The sequence below is a fragment of the Manacus vitellinus genome, unplaced genomic scaffold (genome assembly GCF_001715985.3).
Source record: "Manacus vitellinus isolate BGI_N305 unplaced genomic scaffold, ASM171598v3 scaffold_5_pilon, whole genome shotgun sequence".
In the NCBI taxonomy this organism is placed as follows: Eukaryota; Metazoa; Chordata; class Aves; order Passeriformes; family Pipridae; genus Manacus; species Manacus vitellinus.
In genome coordinates this window covers 3,912,811-3,936,531 of record NW_021940682.1, presented here as the reverse complement: position 1 = coordinate 3,936,531, position 23,721 = coordinate 3,912,811, and the positions used below count along the sequence as shown (strand labels likewise).

The following is a 23,721-nucleotide window of genomic DNA, read 5'->3' as shown; positions in this document are numbered from 1 at the left end:
AAAGTTACATCTTCTGTTCATGCTATGTATCACTAAAAAGCACAGTGACTCCTAAAAAAAAACTTTAGGAACCATTTTGTGAGTTAAAGCCATGCAATCTCAGACATAGTCCGTAATATCAAAGAGGAAATAAATGAGATCCGAATTTAGCTTAGAGATTCATTCTCTTTGGGATCCTTCAGGATGTCATGTGCTACATAAACTAGATATTACTTGGCCAACAGGGCTGAAAAACCCCAATTTAAAGAAATCACCAGAATGACATGCAATGGTGAATTTTCAAATTTTGTTTTGTTCTGGGGGGTGAGACCCTACAATAAATGCTCTCAAATTATGCAGCTATCTGAGTCATTCTGTAACCAGTGACCCTTATAATGATGTTCTCATTTTCAGAGCCAATGTGATGCCACACAGTGATTTGTCTGTTAAATTGAATCTTTGCCTCTAGATAGATAGATAGATATAAAGTTTATTTTGAAATGTCTCCTAGTGCCTCAGAGTCTGACTGATGTGAGATGTTATTTTGAACATGCCAAAGCATCTGAACGGCTCCAGTCCTTTCTTTTCAGTGTGCATTCCTTGATAAGTGGCAAAGCTTCCCACTTATCAGTCACTCAAAGTGACTGTGGCTGTCAGTTGTGTACAAAGCGCAATCAGTTTGGAAGCAGAGACACCAGCATTTTTCTTCTCAGCTTGAAGCAAACACGTTTTGACTGCTAGTCATTCAATTTTAAAGCATCTTCAATTAGGGGCGGATGAAGATATAAAGAAAACACATCCTAAACACCTCCACCAGCCAGCAGTAAAAAATTTATTGTTATCTCCTGCTTTACCTTACTGCAGAGGCAGCAGTAGCAGCCTTTTTTGGCTGCACAACAAAAGTGCTCATGATTACACACACTCCATACAGACAAGATCTCAGCCATAAAGAGTTCATGCTCAGCATCTCCAGCCACTTAGACAAACTGCCATGGTACCTTCCTTCTGCTCCTGTGCCTCTGCTGCCTGCTGTGTAAGTACCTGCACGGGCACACAAACGTGGATGCAGCTCACAGGCACCCAGGCACCCCACACCATGCTTTCTGAACACAAACATTCACATATGCATGCTCTACAGCAAATAAAATGCCAAACAAAACCCATTAATAAGACTGTGGAAACACAGACAAGGAGGGGGAAAGGGAGGGCTGGCAGAAAGGAGGAGTTGCTGCGGGGAAGGGTGGCAGCTGCATAAGGAAGGTTGCTCAGTACCACGGTATCAGGGAGCTGGAAGTGGAAGAAAGTGGTCAAAGCTGACGGGTGCTTCAGAGAGATGCAGAAATTGGAGAGGGGATCTGAAAACAGAAATGCCTGCAGAGGGGAAAAAGACCAAGATGAGGCCTTGGAGCACAATGCTGCCAGCTGCGATGACTGTACTTGACTGCTGGCCTTTTTCATACAGTCCTAGCTGCTGGATTATTTTGGGTGTTTCAGTGTTCTGTTTTTTAATAAAAATACATTTCTGGCCCTCCCTTTTGATTCTGTGAGAGAAATGGAAAATGGGAACACTGAAAGCTCAGTAACAAAAAGAAAATTAAGAAAAGATGCTAAAATTTCAAGAAAAATGTTCAAAACATGAACTTTTTCATGAAGTTCAAAACAATCTCATAATTTTTAGAACATTTGGACTGGTAACAATGGAGAAAGCAAGTGCTGTTGCAACCATGTACTTCAGCATAGGCAAAAAAAGTCGATTTATCTCAAATATGCCCTTGCACTTTCAATAAGTTCCAGTTGTACAAGTCTTAAACAGATTCTCCTTGTTTGCACTGGTACAGCTACAGAAGTCAGCAAATTTGGATTGTATAAGAGTGTAGTAAAGGCCTGAGATCAAATCACCTGTAGAAACTTGCTCTAAGCATAATCTTTGGAGGCAAAGCCATGGTACATTGGTGCAAAATGATGCTCTGCACTGAAATTAGTACAGATAAAGACCTCACCAATCTGCAATCTTTTACATAACTTTCATGGTAATGGAAGGAAGTGAAGGTCCACAGGTTACTCTACAGTCTGTGCTTCGTACCCTTCAGCCAAACACACGTTATATGCTGAAGTTGAGAGGACAGTAAGCAATTAGCTCATTCTGACTGCTAGCCTAGATTTTTCTTTTCACTCCTCCCTGTCCCTATTTCCTCCCCCAGCCTTGTCTTTTCTCTTTGTGTGTGGTTTTTTAGGTTGTTTTTTTGAATAACTTATTTCCCAGGGGCTTTTTCCTGCTCAAGGGACAGGCGAGTTATTCTGATAACTGATAGGACATCAGCTGCAGAGCTTTTGTGAGAAACAATTGTTTTGCCTCTTTGCCGGCAACCTCAGTTGTTTGGGAAGAGGTTGCAAAGTCATGGGAAAGGCTGCAGTGTGACTCCTTCTTGGGCCTGTCTCACTGAATCCAGTATGCCCATGTTTATAAGTTGCAGGAAAACAGCTGCTCCTGACACATGATGAATTTGGACAAAATGTCCCCAATCCACGAGCCTGTTCAGTTTGACTGTGCAGTCACAGCTTGTCATATCCACACTGGCAAAAAAGAACCAAAACAAAAAACAAACCGTCTCAGTGGACGGAGCCTGTTCTGAAAATATTTTGCAGAGTGAGGAGGAAGATACTTTCTCACAGTTTCCTACTGAAGAAAGGTCTCATTAAACTCCCACTAAAATGAATAAGAGCCTTTTCTCCATGTTCAGTGGGAGTTGGATCAGGCCCTCACTTCAACAGCTTTATTGTCTTACCAAGGAAACCTTTTGTCCTCACCTCTCTCTGATATGCAAAGAGGACTCTAATTACCAAAAAACTAATACTGTTCTGCTGTGCAATGGCTTGCAAAGGGGTCGTAGCACCATGAAGCACTGCTCTGCTGCCACTGACTCCTCAGAAAATCAGAATTCCCAGGGAAAATGGCAATATAGAAGCAACAGACATTACTAAATCTGTGACCAAGCCCTTGTGTAGTGGTTGCTCTATTTTGTGTCTCGAGTGAAGGACTCTTCATCTCTAGCCCTTTAAAGCCTCCTAGAGAACTCCAGGTTACAGGCATGTAAGCTGGGGACCAGGAAAGAAATGTCACAAGTCCTTGTGGCCACACTGAGGAGACTCTAACGGCAAAGATTAAGGATCACTACTCTCCTTATTGTAGGCCCAAAGTATTCCAAGTATTTAGCTCACATAGTGACCTGCTGGACTTTGCTTTCCAGCAGGAAACAGAAAAGGAAAGGATGAGCCGAGCTGGAAGTGTAACTTCAGAGTGCCAACTTGTTGGGGCAGGGAACAAATCTTTGTATTTCTTTATGTACAGTGAATTAGCGCCTTCTCGCAACAAGAGACAGAAACCAGTATTTTTTACAACAAAACAAAGAGAACACAAACAGGCCTGAACAACATTCAGCCACTTCTGGATAAACAAATGACTGCCCACCTGAGGAGTTCAAAAGCAAAATCAAATCTAAACAACAACAAAAATTATAGCCATAGATAACTGCATGGGTAAACTACGATATCTAAAGCACTCTGGAAGTAGGTCTCTATCAGTATTTTGGAAGACTGGAATCAATTCAGAACCTCCTGGTGCTTGGAAAGTTTTGACAATAACAACTGTGTCATTTCAAAACTTTGCATGTTAAGCTTAAGAAATATTTTTCTCAACTTCTGTGTAACTCAGAAACCAAATCCTTTTTTCCTCCCCAAAAATTTAGCTAGGTTTTGAAAAACAAATCTGGCTGCAAAATGGACTAACCATCCTGCAGGAAATTCCAAGTGTTCAAGATTTTATTACATTCCAAATTGGAACAACATCTTAAACCTCAGAAGGTAATGAGAATGGGAATATTCTGATTTGGGAACATATTACCACAGCCAGACCTCTCTCCATCTACCAACACAACTCATGGGGAAAGGGACCCAGCCAGCTGACAGCGGGTGGGAGGATGGAAATCTGGATCCAGACTCACAAAGGAAAGCCTTATTTGGAGCTGGGAGGACACCCAGTGCTGCTGAGGGATTCAGGAAAGCCAGGAACCTTGCAGCCCAAAGGGGCACAAAGTCAGGTGGGCCATGGTGCCCACACTCCCTGCCAGACAAGCTGCTGAGGGTCTGCAAAGCTGGAGGCCATCAAGGTCACAGTGAGCTTTCTGCCTAGGAGCCAGCACACCTGCCAGGAGCCAGGCAGAAGTGACATCCCACCTGGCAGGTAGAGTGGGCCAGTGGCACTCTTCCCAGCTTTGCATCAGAATTTAGTCAGGATCTTCTCATTCTTCAGAGGTCCAAACTTTCTTACAAAGAAGGTGTCCTATCAAAACATCTGCTGAATGTCTCTAGCTCTGAAGGAAAATGAAAACCCTCTACTAAAACACACAGAGTCATGAAATGGTTGCTGTCTGGCAGGAATTGCCCTCGAGTTTCAGACAGCACTTGGTTCTTGAGCTAAGTATGTCACTCAGAAAAGAAAACAAACTCGTAACTTGCAGTACTAAAGTACAGAAGTACTGGCAGTATTAAACTAGAAAGTAAAACAGAACTGTGGCCCAAATGTTAGAGACACTGTAAAGCAGTGTTGTTGCTTGTTGCTGCTTTGAGATTTAGTTTTACATTATTGGCAACCTGAAGTGTTTCAAGATCTTGAGCTGGGCTCTCCAAAAAAAATTTTGACTAAAAATCAGAACAGTTTAAAAAACAGCATTTGGCCTCCGTTTTGTTTGCCTTCTAATTTTGGAACTTGTAGTGCTCATGGTTTCAGATTTTGCCTGGAAATATGAGAGCTGGAAGTTTACATTTTGAAGAAATGAAAGCTGGCATTTTTGTCATCACATGACTCCAAGAGCTGGGGCTTGAGGGAAAAACATAAAACATTGTCAGGCTTTCTACAAAATTGTGAGATTAGCAGCATCAGTTTTATCACAATTTCGGTTGCAAGGTTGACCTATTTTATCAACAGTGCCCTACTGAATATGAATTGCTTTATGAATTTTAACAACCATATTTCATTTTAAATATAGTTCAATTAAAGTGACATTCGTCACTGAGCTTCAAAGCAAACTATTCAATCATCATCCTGGGCTAGACTTTTTCTTTGAGCAAGTGCAAGGAGTGAACTGCACGACCCCTCAAAACTTTGTGTCTCAGACATCCCCTTTCAAAGCAGAATACGATGCACACCCATTGCCTGTCCTGGGGACTAGAGCTCAGTATCATGAGAAAGGATCATCTAACCTTTCAAGTTTCTTTCCCCCTCTGCCCCTAGGATGTGACAGCTACAGAGCCCCAGGCTTCACCATGTTCTAGAGCAAGGGCACCAGGAAGCAGATTGTCGCCTGACAAGAGACGAGGAGGCCACCAGGAGAGTTCTCCTGGGGCCCTGAAGGACAGAACCAGAGTCAGCCCACGAACTTGCTGAGCCATACTTGGTGTTTGCACGCTCTTTCCTCAGCCTGTTCTACAGCTGCAGATCGCTACAGAGTTGTTCTGAAACGCAGCCTGAGATCTTTTGGGGCTGCTGGTGCACAAGAGTGGACAAAACACCCATTCCAGTTTCATTTCCGGTAAAATAACAAGACCGAGGTGTGTGGGGAAGAAGACCCCAAATATTCAGCAGGCAGAAACTGTTAAAGTGAAAACCTTTCCAACACACACACACACACAAAGGTTAATAGAACAGACAGCAGTGGGCATGGGAGGATGCATTCCAAAGTGGCATAAAATCAGATGGCGGGAGGTTTAGTTAATGATTCAGAGAAACTCAAACCTCTTCACAAATTAGGTCTAGAACATCCTGAAAAGCAGAAAAAAAGATTATAAACATTTGCCAAAACACAAAATCCCACCTAGATCACATTTTAGCATTTTGAGGTCATACAGTCATATTTAATCTGATCTGCAACTTTTCTCCAGTTTAGCATTATCGCTTTACTCAACTCTCTGTACAGAGAAAAACTGCTTGTCTTCTGTGTTAGTGGCACCTCCTTCCAGCTAATTCAGAAGAGATAGACTTGAAAAAGACATAATGTCATTTAGAGACTCACATGCCAGGTGTATTTTTTTAAGCTCAAGGAACTAAAGCATCTTTCTTCAGCATCACAGACGTGGTTAGTTTAACTGAGCTGCAGTTACACTCAGCATTTTCAGTTCTCTAAGGAGGAGAGAGACATTGCAGTCTCTCCCTAGTTATGGATTGTGTGTGTATCAGTGATTGTGTGATGGGGTAAGGAGAGAGGGAACCATTTCCAAGTTAGCATGCTTAGAGAAAGGACTCATAAATCACAGGGTCAGTCAGGTTGTTCTTTTTTTTTTAACCTTAGGGTATTATGTTTTCAATACAATATTTCAAAAGCCTTTTTTTGTGTAATAATTTATCTGGAATTATGGCAACTCTTACAAGCTTAGAAAAAATTGGCTCAAGTAAAACGATTCCTTTGTCACAAATAGGTTGTGTTCATAACTACAGCCTAATCATTCAATTGCACGTAAGTCAAACAGTTATCCAGACTTTACAAGAATATTTCCCTGTCAATAAATCTAATGCTATTTAAAAACTTCTGGCCAATGTGACAGGAGCCTGTTAGATTAATTAGGGCAAGGTCAGAAAAGCTGAACTCACATCTACATTCATGTCACAATTTTGTTCCACCTACCATAACCTGATTGTAAACTCACTGACCATTTTAAACACGGGCAAGTCAGGGTGACTTCATTGTTTTCATTTACATACAAAGGAAGATTTCTTCAAGAATTGTTTCTTCTCTAACAGTCAAGTAATTGAGGAGAAATGTTTTGCTTTGTATTCACTGTCAACAAGGATTTTTTTTATAACTTTTTTTTTTTTCTATCAGTGACTTCACAGTTACCGGACTGCAACTGCGGTTCATGAGACTTCAGGATCATACAGGCACGGAACTGTCCAGACTGCTTGCCCAGTATAATCAAAATCTCACTACAAACAGATCATCTCTGTGGGAATGAGAGGACAGGATTGTCTCTCTGCCTGTTTAACTCTTGACCTTTATCGTCTGACCATCCAAAAGGAGGGTGCCCCAAATCTGATGGGGTTTGTGTGAAGCGGACCCTGATGGTGAAATTCTGACCTCAGCAGGGTCAGTATTTCATCTGAAATCCCTTGAGACAGACCTCCAAATCATTTCTTAGGCTTGCAGCTTGTATCAGATGGTAGCTAGCTGACTTTCATTTACTACTAGCACAGGTCAAACTTGGACCAGGGATCAAGAGATGAAAGGCTCTATATCTCATTATCAATAACCAGTGTTCTCCACTACTCCAAAAACGACATACTTCATTCTTATCTACAAGGTCTTTAAACTTAAAAGGGTTGAGGTCAAATTATGTTACTTCAATTTATTTTTATTCACTGCTTATAAAACAACTTCCTCTCTCACTGCCATAGCTAAACCTAAAAACGTAAATATTTTCCATTCTATTGTAGTGGTTCCGCTATTGTTTTTCTTCTAAAGTTTTATTAAAGATGCAGCAATAAAGAAAAATCCCTCCCACACACAAACTGAAGAAGAAAAAAAACAGTACAGAGGTCAAGGCCAAACAAGGCCTTAGCAATCTCAAAATTATTTTCAGCAAAGGGCATCTTGTACAGAAGCTGCCCTGTAACAGAGGGGTGGACATTCCCCAGAAGTTTTTCATAGTTATACAAGTCCTGATACTTGACAGAATATGCTCTGAAATGATAGAGCCCAGTTTTCTTCTAGTGTGAAGCCATACAACTCCTCTGATGTTGCTGGAATTAGGTTTTCTTATATGGGTTACAGTTATGGTTGATAATTTTAGGCAATTAATTCTGAAATACGAAAGAGAAGCTTTGGAAGGAAAATCCTGTTTTTACTGAATAAGGAGAACGTAGTATCCACTTCCACAGTGACTTGCAATGCTCTACACATAACTGCATACTTAAACAGTCAGAGATTTCACCATGATCCTAGATATCTGTAAGATGTCAAACTCCTCCTTTGTTATTCTATGAAAACCTTCACAGGCAAACTGATTTGCATTGTTCCCAAAACAGGGGCATGCACATATGCACGTGGAAGAAAAGTAATGAAATACAGTCAATGGCATCAAAAGAAACTTGTGAATAAATTAAGGAAGAAAGAGGTTAAATAAATTTTACTGGTTATGCTGGGTTAACAACTTTTTCTACCACAGGGAATAAACCCGTAGATACGTAGAACCTACACAGTTGCTCTCTTGAATCTAGCCAACCTTTTGACCAGCTTCTCATTCAGACAGTAATTTGCCCCAAATGCTCAAATTTTCCAGACTTCCAGCACCTGGGGCAGAGGGAAGGAGGTACACTCTATTACTGAGAACTGCTTCAGCAAAACCTCAAAAACAAGAGTTGTAGGACAACAATTCCAAATCATCTCTTTCTGGCAACATTTTTGCCACTCCTGATGAAAAGAGGACTTGGTCTTCCTAATCCTTGTTTGCATGACCAGCTCCTCTCACATCTGGCTCCTGATCCTATACGAACTGTGTTAATCATAAAAGACCTTCCAGAAACTGACCTTTATTGATTAATGACAGGTAAAACCCTCAATTGTTTCCATAAATAAGATGTAAGCCATCTGCAGAGATTCTTAAAGAAACTATGGCAATAATGCCTGAGGGAAAGCATAGGGAAACGGAAAGGAGAAAAGAGAGATTGCAGGGGCATGGGAGGAGACGCATCTCTGACCTGGATCTGTTGCTGAAGAAGGTTAATTTTGTGTTGCTGCTGCAGGAGCTGCTGCTGTTGTCTTGCAATCTGTGGAGAAATTGCACAGAGGAAACATGAGATGTGTATCACCATTCCTGGAGTCAGCCCATAAGAAACTTCCACCCTGCTTGGTTCTTTAAACCTCTCTATTAAGCTAAGAAACATTCTAGTACAGCCTGGACTGCTGCTGAAGCAAGGGCCATATATTCGGGAGCAATTCACAGTTAATACTAGTGTAAGAGGGAATCCTATGGAAAATGTTGTGCTGGATATCAAGAGAAGGATTGATGCAAAAATCTGTCTGAAATGGCACTGCTAAAATTCACCAGGAGGACGAACACTACTGGCAGAGCAACTGGAAAATAGCAGGAGAAGGCAGAAAAGGCCAAAAAAATTATTGTGGCCCGTGATATCCTTCTGTTTGGCACCACTTGTTCGAAAATTTAAAAAAAAAATGGAAATCTGACACCCTGGAGGAAGGTATTAGTGTATGTATTTTTTTGATGCAGAAACAGGCACAAAGAGACTGGAACTGAGTTTGGGAAAATGACTGACTCTTCCATGTGTGTATCAACTGTAAGGAACTAAGGGGGCAGTGCAAGGCCATACAGCTCAACACTGCAACTGGTTTATGGAAGCTGATGGAGTTGTCCTAAGTCTCCTCTCACATTGCCATAAGGACTTCCACTCTCCCTCTCTGTTGACTAAATGATTGGGAATCCTACTGTAGACAGATTTTATACACAGTGAAGGAAAAAAGCAGACAGTAGCAGAACCAAATTAGAGTTCTAAAGGATGAACAGAGATAAACCATTATATACTTCAAACTTCAAGAGCAAATTTAAAAACTTTCATCGGAGTCATCACAAAAGCTCTGCTCTCATGAACAGCTCGTGCAGCAGTATGAACATTAGAAGGAGCATTGTTCTTCCCCTGTGGTATGTGTACACATATCAGGGTCAGCTGGGAACTTATACATACTTACTGGGAGGAATTTTGTGCATTCTTCCCCTCAGGTATTTTCTTTTACTTCTATTATTAGACTATTAGCATAAGAAACCCTCACTCATAGTTAACTCCACATCTAAAAGATTGAATAAATGTTCCCCTTCTGGAGCTTTTCTTTAAGCAATCAAAATAATTTTCATCAATACATTTTTTTCAAAGTTTGGTTATTTTAATTTCTATACAATACAGAAGTATCTATCATTTCTTCAGTTAAAATAAATCCTAGTTATCCTAACAATAACACTGCAGGATTTCTTACTGGTTTTTCCATTCTCTCCATTTTCTTTTTCGATTTCAAGTCATTCAGCCTTCCTGTAGCAGTAGTGATTTTAAAAGGTAGGGCAAAGGAAACAGCTCTTTTGGGATGTCCCCTATGGAAGGAGTCTTGCCAATTCCACACTTGCACCTTCATCTATCTTTACCATGTAAACAACAGCATGATACAAATTCTCTGGTTTAGTAGGTAAGCCACTTCTGTTCTCCCTATGTGGGATTTCAGGCGTGAGGCCAAAACACACATTGTTTAAGATGAAGTTTTTAAATAATTAAAAATTGGGACAACCAAGGCTTAAATGTCTGAAGGTATCAGCAGTGGTCTAGAATCCTAAGACTTGCTTGGTAAAATACCAGCACTGAAGCATGACAACTATGACAGATTCCAAAGAATTCTGTGAGTTTCATAAAATTCACATAGTTGCAATTTTATGATATAAACTCAAATTTTATTCCAAGCTGTAATAAATGGTCATGCAGAACAAAATACTTTCAGATAAGAAGTATCAACATGGACTGCTGATAAAATTTTAAACCAGATGTCTAAGTATTCTTCACTCACATTCAGCTACAAAAATAGACATTTGTTTCTGTTAAACCTGTTAGATAAGTTATGTTCTTGTCTAAAATGTCCTATGTCCACGTATGCTCACTGGAACTACTCATATGTGAAAACGTGTTTGCATTTGCAGGAAAGGGCACATTTGCAAGAGCTGAAAATCAAGACTCTCAAGTGTAGAAGAAAAAAAGTCACACTTGTTCACTGACTTTATATTCTTCTCTGCTTCTTTCCACAGTTGGCAAAACCAACCTTTTCATTTCTGACATTACAATGCAAGTGCTGTACTTTGTTCCTTTTATACCTATTCAGTATTACTGAATTCAAGCAGGATTGGAAGATTATTCAGGAGGACTGAATTGACTTGCTTGTTTACACTTAGTTAAAAAAACCAAACAAATCCAACAAACCAGTATTGGAAGAAAATACCTCCAAAATGGACGGTTCATAAGGTGTGTAAGGTTTCTACAACAAAGAATATCGCTTTACGTATTTCAGATTAAATCATTCTTTTGCTATTGTTCAAACTTTTTCACCGAGGAAAACAAATTGAAAAAAAAATTTGGGGCGCAGAGCAAATTTTAGAGTAGGATGCCTGAAACATAAACTACTGGAAAATCCTCCAAGAAAATTACTTAAGCTGAAAGCCACTGTAATAATCACTCACCTGTTCCTGTTGCTGCTTAGCCAGCTCCATTTGCTGGCGTTGTTTCTCGATCTGTGATGCAGCCAGCTTCTTCTGTTCATCATGAGCTGCTAGCAGCTGTTCTCGCAAACTGGTCAGCTGATTGATCATACCCATGAGCTGCCTTTCTTTCTCAGCGAGGCTTTCTGGAGTCCCTGGGCATCATATGGTGGGGGAAAAAAAAAAAAAAAGGGTAGAAAGAAGAGAGGAAATTTAGAGCCAGCCAGGTTTTTATTTTGCAGCTTTACTGTAAGCAAAGTTTCAGCAGAACAAAAGAGCAGCAGCATATTGCAATACACTGCACACTAAGACCTGTTTCTCTACAGGAAAATGAGCAATGAAGGATAATTCTGTATATAGGTTTTGATCTGGTGTCCCCCTTCAATGTTTCCTTGTCCTTTCATCCATTTTTCCATTGCCCTTTTATCGGATTAATAAGGGGAAAAAACACTGCCTGTTTTGAAAGAGTTTCAAGTTTTAAACACTGTTTACGTTTCCTGTGGATCAAAATCAACACTTCCAGTTTTGAAAGACAATTATATTTTTGCCAGAAATTTCTGACAGAGATACAGCTTCTGTAGGTGTCAAAGCACTGGTGTAAGGCATGTATTAACATCCCTCTATAACCAAGGAAAAGGAGAGAAGTCTCCTGGGTATCTCTTGAGGCTCCCCACAGCCTTCTCACTGCTACCAGTGCACAGCAGCTGTCAGGATGTTGTTATATCATCTACAGCTGCCCTGATTAGGATGAAATGATATAGTATTTAAATTACCAATAACTACTATCACTGTTACTGCCACCAATGTGTATTTTTAAAGGAAAAAGTCTTGTATAAACATATCTGAAAACCTGAGTCAAATGCTCTCATTTGTACTGTCATGAGATGTTTCTTATGGGAGAGTTCAGCAGACACAGACAGAGGAACCCACTACCTCACTTTCATAACCATTTCGTAAAAATGCTTCGTCTACCCAGAAGGACAGTGGTTATAAGGCAAGGGAAGCAAAAAATTCCAGGAAAAATCAAAAGCTATGAATCATACACTACAAAAAAGAAAAAAAAAGGCTCTATTAATATATGCAGGATCATTTGACTTTGAATTTAAAAGACCTGAAAATATGTGTAGCAGCTAATCCACAGATATCCCCAATACCACCACACCCTCTCACATGAGTCAGATCCTATGAAACCCTTTCTAAAAACCTTTAGGAACGGATTAAGGCTATCAGTGTCAATGCCTCCTCTGAAAATAGCCTGCTTTTGGGACAACCCTGCCATGCAAACCTCTCTCAAACACAGGAAGTATTCTTCTGCCAATGTCACCAGTGCTCTCCAAGTGAAAAAAAAAAAAAAGGAGAAAAATTGGCGACTATACTAAACATGTTCCTAGCCAACTATCAGTCAGACATGGAAAAGAGCTACTGGTAATAGCTCATTTAGTCTACCCCCCTGCCAGTGCAGGAATGTTCCCTACAATGTATTTACTACAGCTTTCTAGATTGGATTGAAATGTCTGAAATGGTGAATCATTCAATGCTTGCTTTGGAAGACTGTGCCACAGCCTTAGAGGTGTCACTGGGAGGGCTCTTTGCTTGATAGTTAGTTTAATTTACTTTCACTTAATTTCAACCCTGTGCTCCCAAGTAATATCCCATTTGCTATGTTAGCCAAGTCCAAGCCCTGAAATACATTTGTAGTCAGCCATACAGAAGTGGAAAACCAAAAAGAATCAACATCTTCATATAAAGGAAATGCAACTACATTAATTTTTTATTAAGATGCTAGAAATTTCTGTGAAAATATTCTCACCACATAACAAAGAACTACAGCAGAATATTCTCAGATATAGTCTACAAAAAAACTGTGGTACAAGCTGGAAACTTGAGAAACACACTGAAACAGAAACCGTAGGACTTTAAACCTGCTCTGTTAAAAGCTGTGAGAAAGAATGGAAGCCAGTGCTAAAACACTAACACTGCTGAAGAAAACACTTCTAACTATGATTTTTATTTCCAGCATTGGAGACAGAGAACTGCTACAAGTAATGCATTTGCTACTTGGTCACGGAATTAATCAGAAATTTCTACTGCCACTCTTCCACCCTTTATTTCTTTTTCCAGAGGAAAAAAGGCACAGTGTTTCCAAGTGGAATAGAAGAATTGTTCTAGAAGGCAGTCCCTGCCTTGTCCTGTCCATGGCTAACATGTGAGTTTACTCTAAGGAAGACTTTCAGTACACTGATACTGCCAGTATAACTGGAACATCTGAAAACTAAATATTTTTTATTTCCTTATTCAGCAGATACTTTATTCCAAACTTTCGCTGAGGGGTGGGTGAGTGCACGGGAGAGAGAGAGGAAGAAGGATCTAGAGAGAGAAGGAACACAACATTGGCTCAGTCCTCAAATTAGGGTAAGCAGAAAGAAATCACTGTCAAATAAACTGTTCAACAAATACACTGACACACATCAAAGATCTTCAGCCAGTACCAGTTCATCAGTGTATTTTGAGCTCCTACAGTAGCTTTCAGTTGGGAATCAAAAAGCACTTTGTAAAGTTAAATTAATCCCCACCACACCTCTGAAAGGGGGGAAAAATGTTTCCATATGTGCAAACTGACAGACAAAGGGGTCACAGAGTTAGTTACCAAAAGAGGCAGAAAAAAGCCACGTTGATACCCAGCCCTGTGCATCAAGGCTCCGGCTGCGCTTCCCGAGAGGGAGCAGAACACTCCAGGTGCCACTGCCCTGACCATGACACTGAACATGGAACAGCCACGGGGCCATCCACCTACTGTGCTGCTCCTTTAATCCCACTGGCCTACAGAGCAGCAAAATAACTTCTTCCCTCTGGAAAAATGCAGTTTTACTGAACTGCAAGAATAAGAAGAAAGTCTGGATGAAGTACTGCATCCATCTCTGGGATCCTCAGCACAGGAAAGACATGGACCTGCTGGAGGCTGTTGGAGGAGGTACAGAGGAGGCCATGAAGATGGCTGGAGCACTGCTCTTATGAGGAAAGGCTGAGAGAGTTGGAGCTGTTCAGCCTGGAGAAGGCTCCAGGGACACCTAAAGCAGCCTTCCAGTACCTAAAGGGGCTTATAAAGATGGGGACAAGCTTTTTAGCAGGGCCTGTTACCACAGGACAAAGGGTAATGGTTTTAAATTAAAAGAGGGTCAATTTAGATTAGATATAAGGAAGAAAATTTTTACAGTGAGGGTGGTGAAACACTGGAACAGACTGCCCAGAGAGGTGTTGGATGTCTGATCCCTGGAAATGTTCAAGGTTGGGTTGGACAGGGCTTTGAACCTGGTCTAACGAAACGTGTCCCTGCTCAAAGCAGGGCAGTTGGACTTGATGACCCCTAAAGGTCCCTTCCAACCCAAACTACGATTCTATGAACTAAGAGCAAGCAGGTAGTGCAATGAAGTGCCAATGCAGACACTACAGTCACAGGCACATTGCAGCCTTGCAGCTGGTGACAAACCCACCAACTCAGTCTCTTCATTATTACTTAGTTTTAAAAGAAAATTTGAGATGCCCAAAGGAGGTGTTCAGTAAGTACAATGCATAATTCCTTTGGTGCATAAACTGGAGTGGAAGTAGTCTGACAAAAGGCAGACTTCTTGCATTATATTTCTTGGGCAATTTCAGTTTGCTAATATACCAAAAGGAAAAATTTATCAGCATCAACTTTTTAAAAAAATCTCCTGCTGGAGAATACTTTCTGGAAAACATGGCTTAGTAGGTACTTTATTTTCATGTGACTAAGCCATCCTTCCAGTAACTGGAATAGTACTTAGTGATAATTTCAACTCTTTAAGGTAATAATTCCTTGCAAAATAAGTACTTGGATAGCCATGCTCTCAAGTGACCTGCACAAAACCAGAGGTAAGAGAGATCAGATGTGTGGGTCTACTGGGAGATGCTGAGTTTTGGGGTAGATTTCCCTGTGCCTTACCCACCTATCTATATAAACCCCACTGACGATGAATCACAGAGAGTTTGGAAGTTTCTTGCAGATAACTGATGACCTATAAAAGTGTGAAAATGAAAAAGAAGAAAAAGTACTTGAATGAGACTGTAATAATGAAGTGTTCGTGTTTAGTTTCAGTTTGGTAATTTTTCTGTTACTCCTATTACCTAGTACATTTTTTCTATAATTACTTTCATGAAAATGGCCAACAAAACTGCCATTTCACAGGTGCCACTACCATTGAGCATTTATGAGTGGTAGTGTTTGTGAATCATAGGAAGGCCAAAGGATATTCACTGTGATTTATTAAATGGGTGAGGTGAAGGCATAGGTGGAGTCACCACTTAAGTACAGTCAGTGATAGGAATTATTCCTGGTGCATTAAAAAGCACTGCAGAGTTGAAAGTTGCCATTTTTGTATCCTTTTCTAGGTGCTGCAGATTGTGGGCAAGCAAGGATGGTGGACTTCTGTCCTATCCTCACTATTTTCTCTCCGTTAACCTGCATGAGATCTAAACCTGTATCATGGTGTGAAGTGCCTTGGCAGCTATGGGATTTCCATTTTAAGAATTCTGTAGCTTACAGGGCAAAACATGTCAGTATTTTAAGTAACAAAACCAACAGTTCCTTAAATTATGCTACTCAGGAATTAATGAACTATCCCCACGGCTGCTAACACTGCTAGAACTCGGAAGGTGGTGCAAACCCCCAGCCCCTGCAGCTACCTTCAGTCACTTTGTTACTAAACTCACTTGGAGTTGCTCCAAGCAGGACAGAGTTGGGAATGGTTCTGGAGCTGGCCTGTACTCTACGTGCACTATCCACACAGTTGCAGTGCTCTCACTCCAGCCATCCAGTGTGGCTGGGAGGAAGAGAAAAAAAACAAGTGTCCATTATTGCAGTGTACAACCTGACAGCAAGCTAGACCACTTCACACAGGTATTGAGCGAGGAGTAAAAGTAGAGTGGCTTACATCAATGACTGCCTCAAAAATTACTCTTAATTACCGTCTGATCCACAACAAATAGATATTGCACATTTTATGTTTGACAAAGCTTTTAACCACCAGGCCACCTGCCTTTCAGGAGATTGCTGTAGGTGCTCATACTGTTCTCTCTGTACTCTATCACCACAATGGTAAAATGTGGATTTTTTACAACTGATCAAAACAACTCAGGCAAGAGAGCATCAAAGTATACACTGCAGGTTGATACAGTGAAAGGCCCAAGAAAAGATGCTCTCCAGATGCATCAGATTATTCTCTACCACCACGAAGAGATATTCGGAAAGAAAAAAAAAACATGTTTGTGGATGCAACACCCACAGCAGATGGCAAAAAAAGAAGACTCAAATTAGTGGCATTCTGTATCGCCAAACCTAAACTTCATCTCAGATCAACACTACCCATAATAGTGTTTAAGTAGTAAAAGAAATTTACTCAAATGTGAAATAAACTATTACACATTCTTAGTTCTGATTCACAGTCTCAGACTGGCAGTGACAGTAACATTTTAATAAACATTAGAATGAAGACACCAATATGACCAAATGACACACTTAAAGTGAGAAAACGAACAGGAGAAACCTTGGCATATCCACCCAAAACAGAACCAAAGCAAAAAAAAAAAAGGCAGAGAAACCGCTTTTGCAATCAAAACAGTAAATACTTTATTATAATTTATTAGACAGAATGAGAATGTAAATGAGAAATTAGGAAAGCCAATATTTTCTTTAACAGACATTTTAGGCTTTTTGCTGCAAATGCTCAAGCGACGAGAACGTTTGCTCGCAGCCAGCCTCCGGATCCGCTCGCAGCCGCGCGGCACCCGGCGCATCCCGCGAGGGCAGAGCCGTGGCAAGGCTCTCCTCAATCCCTCTGACACGTCCCCATTAAATGCCAGGAATGGCATCAATCAGGGGTGCTCGTGTGCACACCCATGCAGGCAGAGAAATTTATCCACCGAGCCAGTTTACTATCACAGTAATTACGTAAATCGCTTTTGAACTGTCAGCATCTGTCTTTCAAAGAAAAATCAAAGAAAACAATGCGCAAGTACAAAGCCTGGGAGACACAGTAATATTGTATTATGTTCATATCATTAACTGTGGTTAGAAAAGAAAAAAAAAGAATCCTCCTGTATCTACAAAGCTTTGTAGGGTAAAAAAAAAACATTAAATGGAAATAAGAATATTTTGAAGTACTCTATATTTGAATAATGTTTAGATGTATAATAATAATTAGAGCACGCAATACAGAGCATTTTTTAATTTCAAAGCATTATCTAATTGATCTTCTTAAAAACTGCATGCAGGTAGACAGGTAATGGTATGCATTACTTTTTTCAAGAGCAAACTGAGGCATGAAGTTTTTACTAACTTGCCTGAAGTCATTCTTAACTTTATGTGGTGTAAGAGGTTTTATTGCTGGCCTCGCTGAAGTCACCAGCAGAACTATTTCAGTAAGACCAAGAATTTCCCCACTGACTTTAACAGGGATACATGTTAAACAGATAATTAAGTCTGTGCTTGACCCAGTTGGATACCAGGTAGGGTTCCAGCCAAAGGGACCCTTATGAATGAACCAATTACTGATGTCATCCAACTTGCCAAGCAACAGAACCATGCCACAGCACAGTTTCTTTAACTTTACTCTGATGTAACAACAGTGTGACAAGGACTTAGCAATAACCCATATATGAGCTAAAAACTGAGTCACTTCCAAGTATTTCCTGCAGTGGTGTGTTTTTTTCAGTATGTTTTTTAAGCTAGGGAATGCTACAGTTCTGATACTAAAATTAAGGAGGTTTTTCAAACTGAACAACCTATTAACTAAGCTGTCCTCAGAAAAATTCAACTCCTACTAGCACTAACTGTATGAAATCCAAGGAATAAATAAAATTATCAACACTCCACAAAATAAGTATCTTTTGTTGAGGGTTTTCTTCCAGTATCTTTTCTTCAGAGTATCCTCATTCCATGGTCAACTATTTTTTTCTCTACTCCCCACCCCACTTTTAACCTTGCCACATCAGAAATCCTAACCCGACATTACTCTGCTCAGTAAGGAAACCAGGAAAGTAAAATAAACAGGTCACCTAGCCTTCTTCTACTTTAAAGCAAACTAATCTTTATCATGCTCTCCCTAAAAAAAAAAAAAAAAAAAAAAAAAAAAAGAAAATCTATTTATAACATAAATTCAAAGAGGAGCATCCTGCCCTCGCTACACGGACGGGGCTCACGTCACTTGGAGTTGTGTACGTGAGGCAATGGGGAGCTGATGTTACCTGCCTTCAGGAAACATAGTCTGATAAAGAGATCTCAAGTGGCTGAGGTAAGTTCAGAATTTAAACTCTTCTTTCCTCTGCCTTTGAACAGAAATGTCAAATGTTTATGACCAAGCAATGAGAATATACTTGTAATTATGTACTTGCTGGTATGTACTGGTGGGTGGATGTGGGTCTGTGCCTGTGCACGTGTGCGAACTCCCTTGATGCTTCCCTAATCAATACTTCAGAGAGTGTTTTATTATGGACTGGTACACAGCTTTTCAGGCCAGTAAATCCCGGAGCTGTCAGGACATAAACATCTGAAATCTGGCATTTTTCATTAAGCATTTAAGCCAACTTTTGCTACACAATGACTGCCATCGCTTACAACTACCCACCTTGCTAAATTAAATTACTTCATCTGATTGATATGGGAAGTCAGCATAATAAAAGAAAACTTTTTGACTGCTCTTTACTTGGCAAGCCACAGCCACCAGAAAAAGAAACAAGGAAAGAAAAAGCGCACAATTCAAACTGATTTGTCTGTACCTACAGATTTATGTAATGAATCTTCCCTGTTTGACAAGAAAAAATCCTTTTGAGAACAGCAAGATAGGAGGAAGTTATTTATATCAGCAGACGGACAGTCTTAATCTTTTATGTTTGAGTGGAAGACTGCAGAATGAATAAAAACAAATTATGAACAATTACCATCTTTTGCCATTACCAGCCTCAAGAACTCATACTCTGTGGGGACAAAAAGCTTAGCCGTCTGCTCTATAACAAACCAGCGCACTGCTATTTCGCAATGCTGGAAAGAAGCTGTCACTGAGTATTCTTTATTTGCTGTCAGAAAAAAGTTTTGGTACAGTAGACTGCAAACAAAGCTTGGTATTCAACCAGGTTAGTAACTTATTGTCAAGGTTACAAAAGGAATAGACAACATTTGTATCGAGGCTATTTCTCAGAGGTTATTCATTGTTTTACTGTCTAGACAACAAGCTAGAACTAGGCTGGAGAAATAGCATTTGCTGCTGGAATTTTATGCAGCAGCAGGAAAAAGAGTAAAAAGTGTGTGTGTGTATTTGCTTTGTTTTGACAAACTGGTAGATGTAGCTCAGCAACATTCAGCTCTATCAGCACATCTTTCAGGTAATTTTAGTACAAAGAAGCACAACCCTCTGAATGATTTTTAAATATAGTGGTTTGGCCCCCATATGTTCAAACAAAATAAAGTAATTGGTTTTTGCTACTTTAATTAGTTCAATTTTATTCTATTTTCTCTATCAATAATCACTCCTTAAAAATAAAAGTTGTATTTGACTTAATTAGAACCTGACTTTTTCTGATCAAATTAAGTACCTTTACGTACAAAAATATAAATCCAGAGCAGTCTGAACTTGCTTCTTTGCCACAAATTTTTTTTTTTTGCATTTTAGACACTTTAAAAAAGCTTCCTCCAACCCTCCTTCCATAGATACTACCAACAAATAACCCCCCGTTCTAGGGTCAAATAGGAGCAGCTCCATCCAGTCACAGTCTCCATCCTGGGCTTTCATTTGGCCTGAAAGAAGTTCTGCGTTGGTGTGGCTCAGCTGGCACTGGCTACTTCTCTGCAGCCTGAGAGTATCATATTGCACTGTGATCAACCTCCGCTATTTCGGCAGCTGCCAAATTTCCTCTCAAAACTTAGGATTCCCTGTGTGCCACTGGGCAGGTTTCCTCCACACCCCAGCACTTCTGAAATATTAACAAAGGACTAAAGCTCACTGTAAGCAATTTGCTACTATTAAACCCCTCACAAAAATAAATACAGAGAAAAAGATACTAAGTAGGTTGCAATAAATACTGAATTTATCGGTTAAAAGCCAACAACCCGACACATCTTACCTCCCTCATTTATGACTCTCTCACTGTCCTTCTCTCCCCATTCCACATACAACACTATCCACAAAAAATCATGTAAAATGTCCACATCTGACACAAGTTTACAAACATTTCTGAACCATCAGTGTGCAAATGCAAAACTCACACAGCTCTACGAAAGTGTGCAGCTTTCACACATCTCCTGGGGATCTGTGCCGCATCAGTCAAAGGTTTAAACCCAGTGTATTCCCCACGAATAATCTTTTTCCCCTTCCCCCTCCTTCCTCCTGTCCACATCTAAATGCAGAATCCCCAGCTTCCTTGTCTCCAGTTTACAGATTATGTGATCCAAAGTGTCACTCACTGGATTACTGCACATAACCTGAGCACTACCCGAAGCTTACTTGTCTTCAACTTGTCCAGCATTACTTAAATGGAATTATCCGTCACAATCCATATACCGAATCTGCATAGCCCACTTATCTCAAGATTCTGTGTGTCACCTACCAGATTATCCGTTTTAATCCATACATTGAATCTACATAACATATGTCTTTAATTCATGGGCTCTGATGAGCTATAGTATCGCTGAATGGATTATTTCTCTTTATCCATTATTGGCAGTCCTAAAACCGTTCACTGCGTACTCTCTCATGCCCCATCTTCTGAACACATAAGCAAAATGAGAGTCTTCAGCTAACACAGCTCTATCACACATCAAACACAGCACCATATAATACCTGACACTTCACGTAACTTGGAACACAGTTTCTCGCACAAAACAAACGTCTGTGTTATCCTGAATTAAAGATTAGGATTGGTAGGCTAATCTTGCTTTCAATGACACTCATAAATCTGTGGTTACTCCACCACAGCCTTTGGAGTCACCTAGATTTAAGTGGATACAATGAAGAGCTGAGTTTAACCTAATGACCATCCCTTTCACAGTTAAGTGTAGAAAACACTTCACCTGAGTTGTTTACGAACTACCCTGCACAATAGAAAAGGGTTTTCAAACAATAACAAAAAAATCAGGTTCAGGCTTGCCCGGTCTTTCTTGAGAGATTCAGGCGCAATCGCTGTTAACAATGCCTTCCCTTCAACAGAAAACCAACTCAGAAAGATTGGAAACAAAAGTCTATTTAGTCTTTTGTTCTACATACCTATTCAAAATTAGCTAAGTGGAGAACATACAAAATATGCATTCTTATTTCTTGACAACTCTCAATAAACCAGAGATGGACAAGATTAGCAGGAAGGCTTTGTGCACACAGGGGAAGTTTTAAAAACTAAGAGTTCTCATCGTGGCTAAAGCTGTCTCACTCACACCAGCATTAGCAAGGCTGTGAACCTCGTGATGCACCTGAGGGGTCAGCACTGTTTCTTGAGAGCTGCTCAGAGGAGACCCAACACCAGAGAAAGAGAAGCTTCCTGTTAATTTTACATATATAGGGATGGGCACTGACAAGAGTGTGGAAATATGTTTTTTATACCTTTCACTATTGACAGCCTACCCCAGATGCTGCATCTCCTGCAGCTGGTTAACACTGCTTTGGAGGACAGCAGCCACTTTCACCCTGCAAGGCACAGCTATCAGGCAGCTACACTGACAGCAGAAAGGGGGTATAATTTTCCTTCCTGTAGATGATCGGTTTGAGACCTGAAGATCTCTCTGCTCCACTGAATCCAATAAACTGCATTATCCATGAATAATCCAGAGGCCTTTTGAGCCCTGTTTTTTGAATATGATGGATATAAGTAAGTTTGAACAGGCTTTACTCAATTCAATATACAGTTTTACAGCTTTACTTTAAAATACTTTGATTTAACGGCATGTTTTGTGGGTTTTACTATAGAGTGACTTGTTTTGAGCAGAGTAAAAATCCCAGGGATTTCAAGGCAGAATTTCTTAAGAAATTTTTAATGCCAAACTTGTATTATTTATTTAGCCCCAGACTATCTCTCTGAACAAACAGAGGCATTTGAGCTACAATTTCTACAAAAGGTTCTAGATTTTGCCCCATTTTAACACTATTCCCTTGCCGTACCTTTCAGTCAAGCCCTGGATTAAAAGAACACATTGCCTTTTCCATTAGTAACTGGACATATATAGATCCTTCTAACTGTGATCTTGAAGTTTGCAGCTGGATCTCTGCAGATACTCGGTTCTCCCGTTGCACAGGCATGCAGATAACGAAAGGGGGGGCTTAAAGTAGCTGCCGAAGGTAACAAAGCAACTAAGAGGAACAACTGAATACAAAACGTGTGAGTCTGGTGACTTCCAGCCATTCACCAACTCCCCCGTCTTTAATAAAATATTACTGCCTTCTAACTTAAAAGAAATCACACTAATAGAAAATAAAGCCTTCCTCTTCATCTCCCTTTCTTTTAATCTCTCCCAGAGAATAAAACTCAATGGTAATAACACAGACTGGGGCATTAACAATATGTAGCCTAGTGCTCAGACTTTAGCACATGACGTACTAAAACTCCCCCAGATCTAATGAAAAACACAATGAAATTTTGAACAGTTAAATGGAAAAAACTATTCAATGCATAAGACAGTTGGGCAGTACAGCTTCTAGTGCTGTCCACATTCCAGGGTGTATTAATAATAAGACACTACTTTTGTGGGGTTTCCAAACATCACTAATAGAGACATGAGAAGGGAAAAAATGCAGCTGGCAGGCCAAATACAGAGAGAAGTTAATTAAAAAATCACAACTGGAAAACTTAATAACTCTACGTTCCTATAGAAGGGCAAAAAACATTTTCTAGCATAATATATGTGTGTTTGTACACGCGTACGTGAGTATAAAGCAGCTCAACTTGCACACCTTTCATGCTGCCTCACTAAATACAGCTGCAATACAGCTGAGCCATTGTTTGTTGGCCGCTCATGGCTGGCGGTGCCATGAAAACCGCATTCCTGGGCACTAAATAATCAGCCTGCCTGACCCCCCAAGAACCTGTAAGTCAAATTCATTTACCCCCAGAGGGCAATGCTCTATTGTATCCTCCCTCCTTTCTAGCCACCTAGGAACAATGGACAATAATTGCAACTGTCACGGCAGTCAGTAGGAAAAATAAACCAGTGCCTGTTTTCACAGCTTACTGCCAAACCCGATCCAAACACCTAATAACCATGCTCCCAACCATAGAACCACAGTTGCACTCAAAAGCCTCAGATGTGAGGCTTTTGAACAGAGCTACAGAACAATAACTCGACTTGTGCTCAAAATATGAAGCTAAAAAACAAAAACTAAAGCAAAGAAAACTCTTCTTTGAGGCTGTGCTGTTGCTCCCCATCCTCCCCCTCGGGCAAGACTGAAAGGACTGTTG

At 40.3% G+C, this 23,721-nt stretch overlaps 1 protein-coding gene across 10 annotated transcripts in view; it reads right to left on the bottom strand.

Annotated features, from left to right (window-relative positions):
• The window catches only part of SOX5 (SRY-box transcription factor 5), a 335,957-nt gene that overhangs the window by 135,645 nt on the left and 176,591 nt on the right, over nt 1–23,721 (bottom strand). For all 10 annotated transcript variants that reach the window (XM_018080711.2, XM_018080707.2, XM_018080709.2 and 7 more), the window contains 2 exons: nt 11,254–11,426; nt 8,726–8,794 (listed from right to left, as the gene is read on the bottom strand). In XM_018080711.2, coding sequence (XP_017936200.1) covers nt 8,726–8,794; nt 11,254–11,426 — 242 coding nt within the window. The remainder of the gene's footprint in view (nt 1–8,725; nt 8,795–11,253; nt 11,427–23,721) is intronic.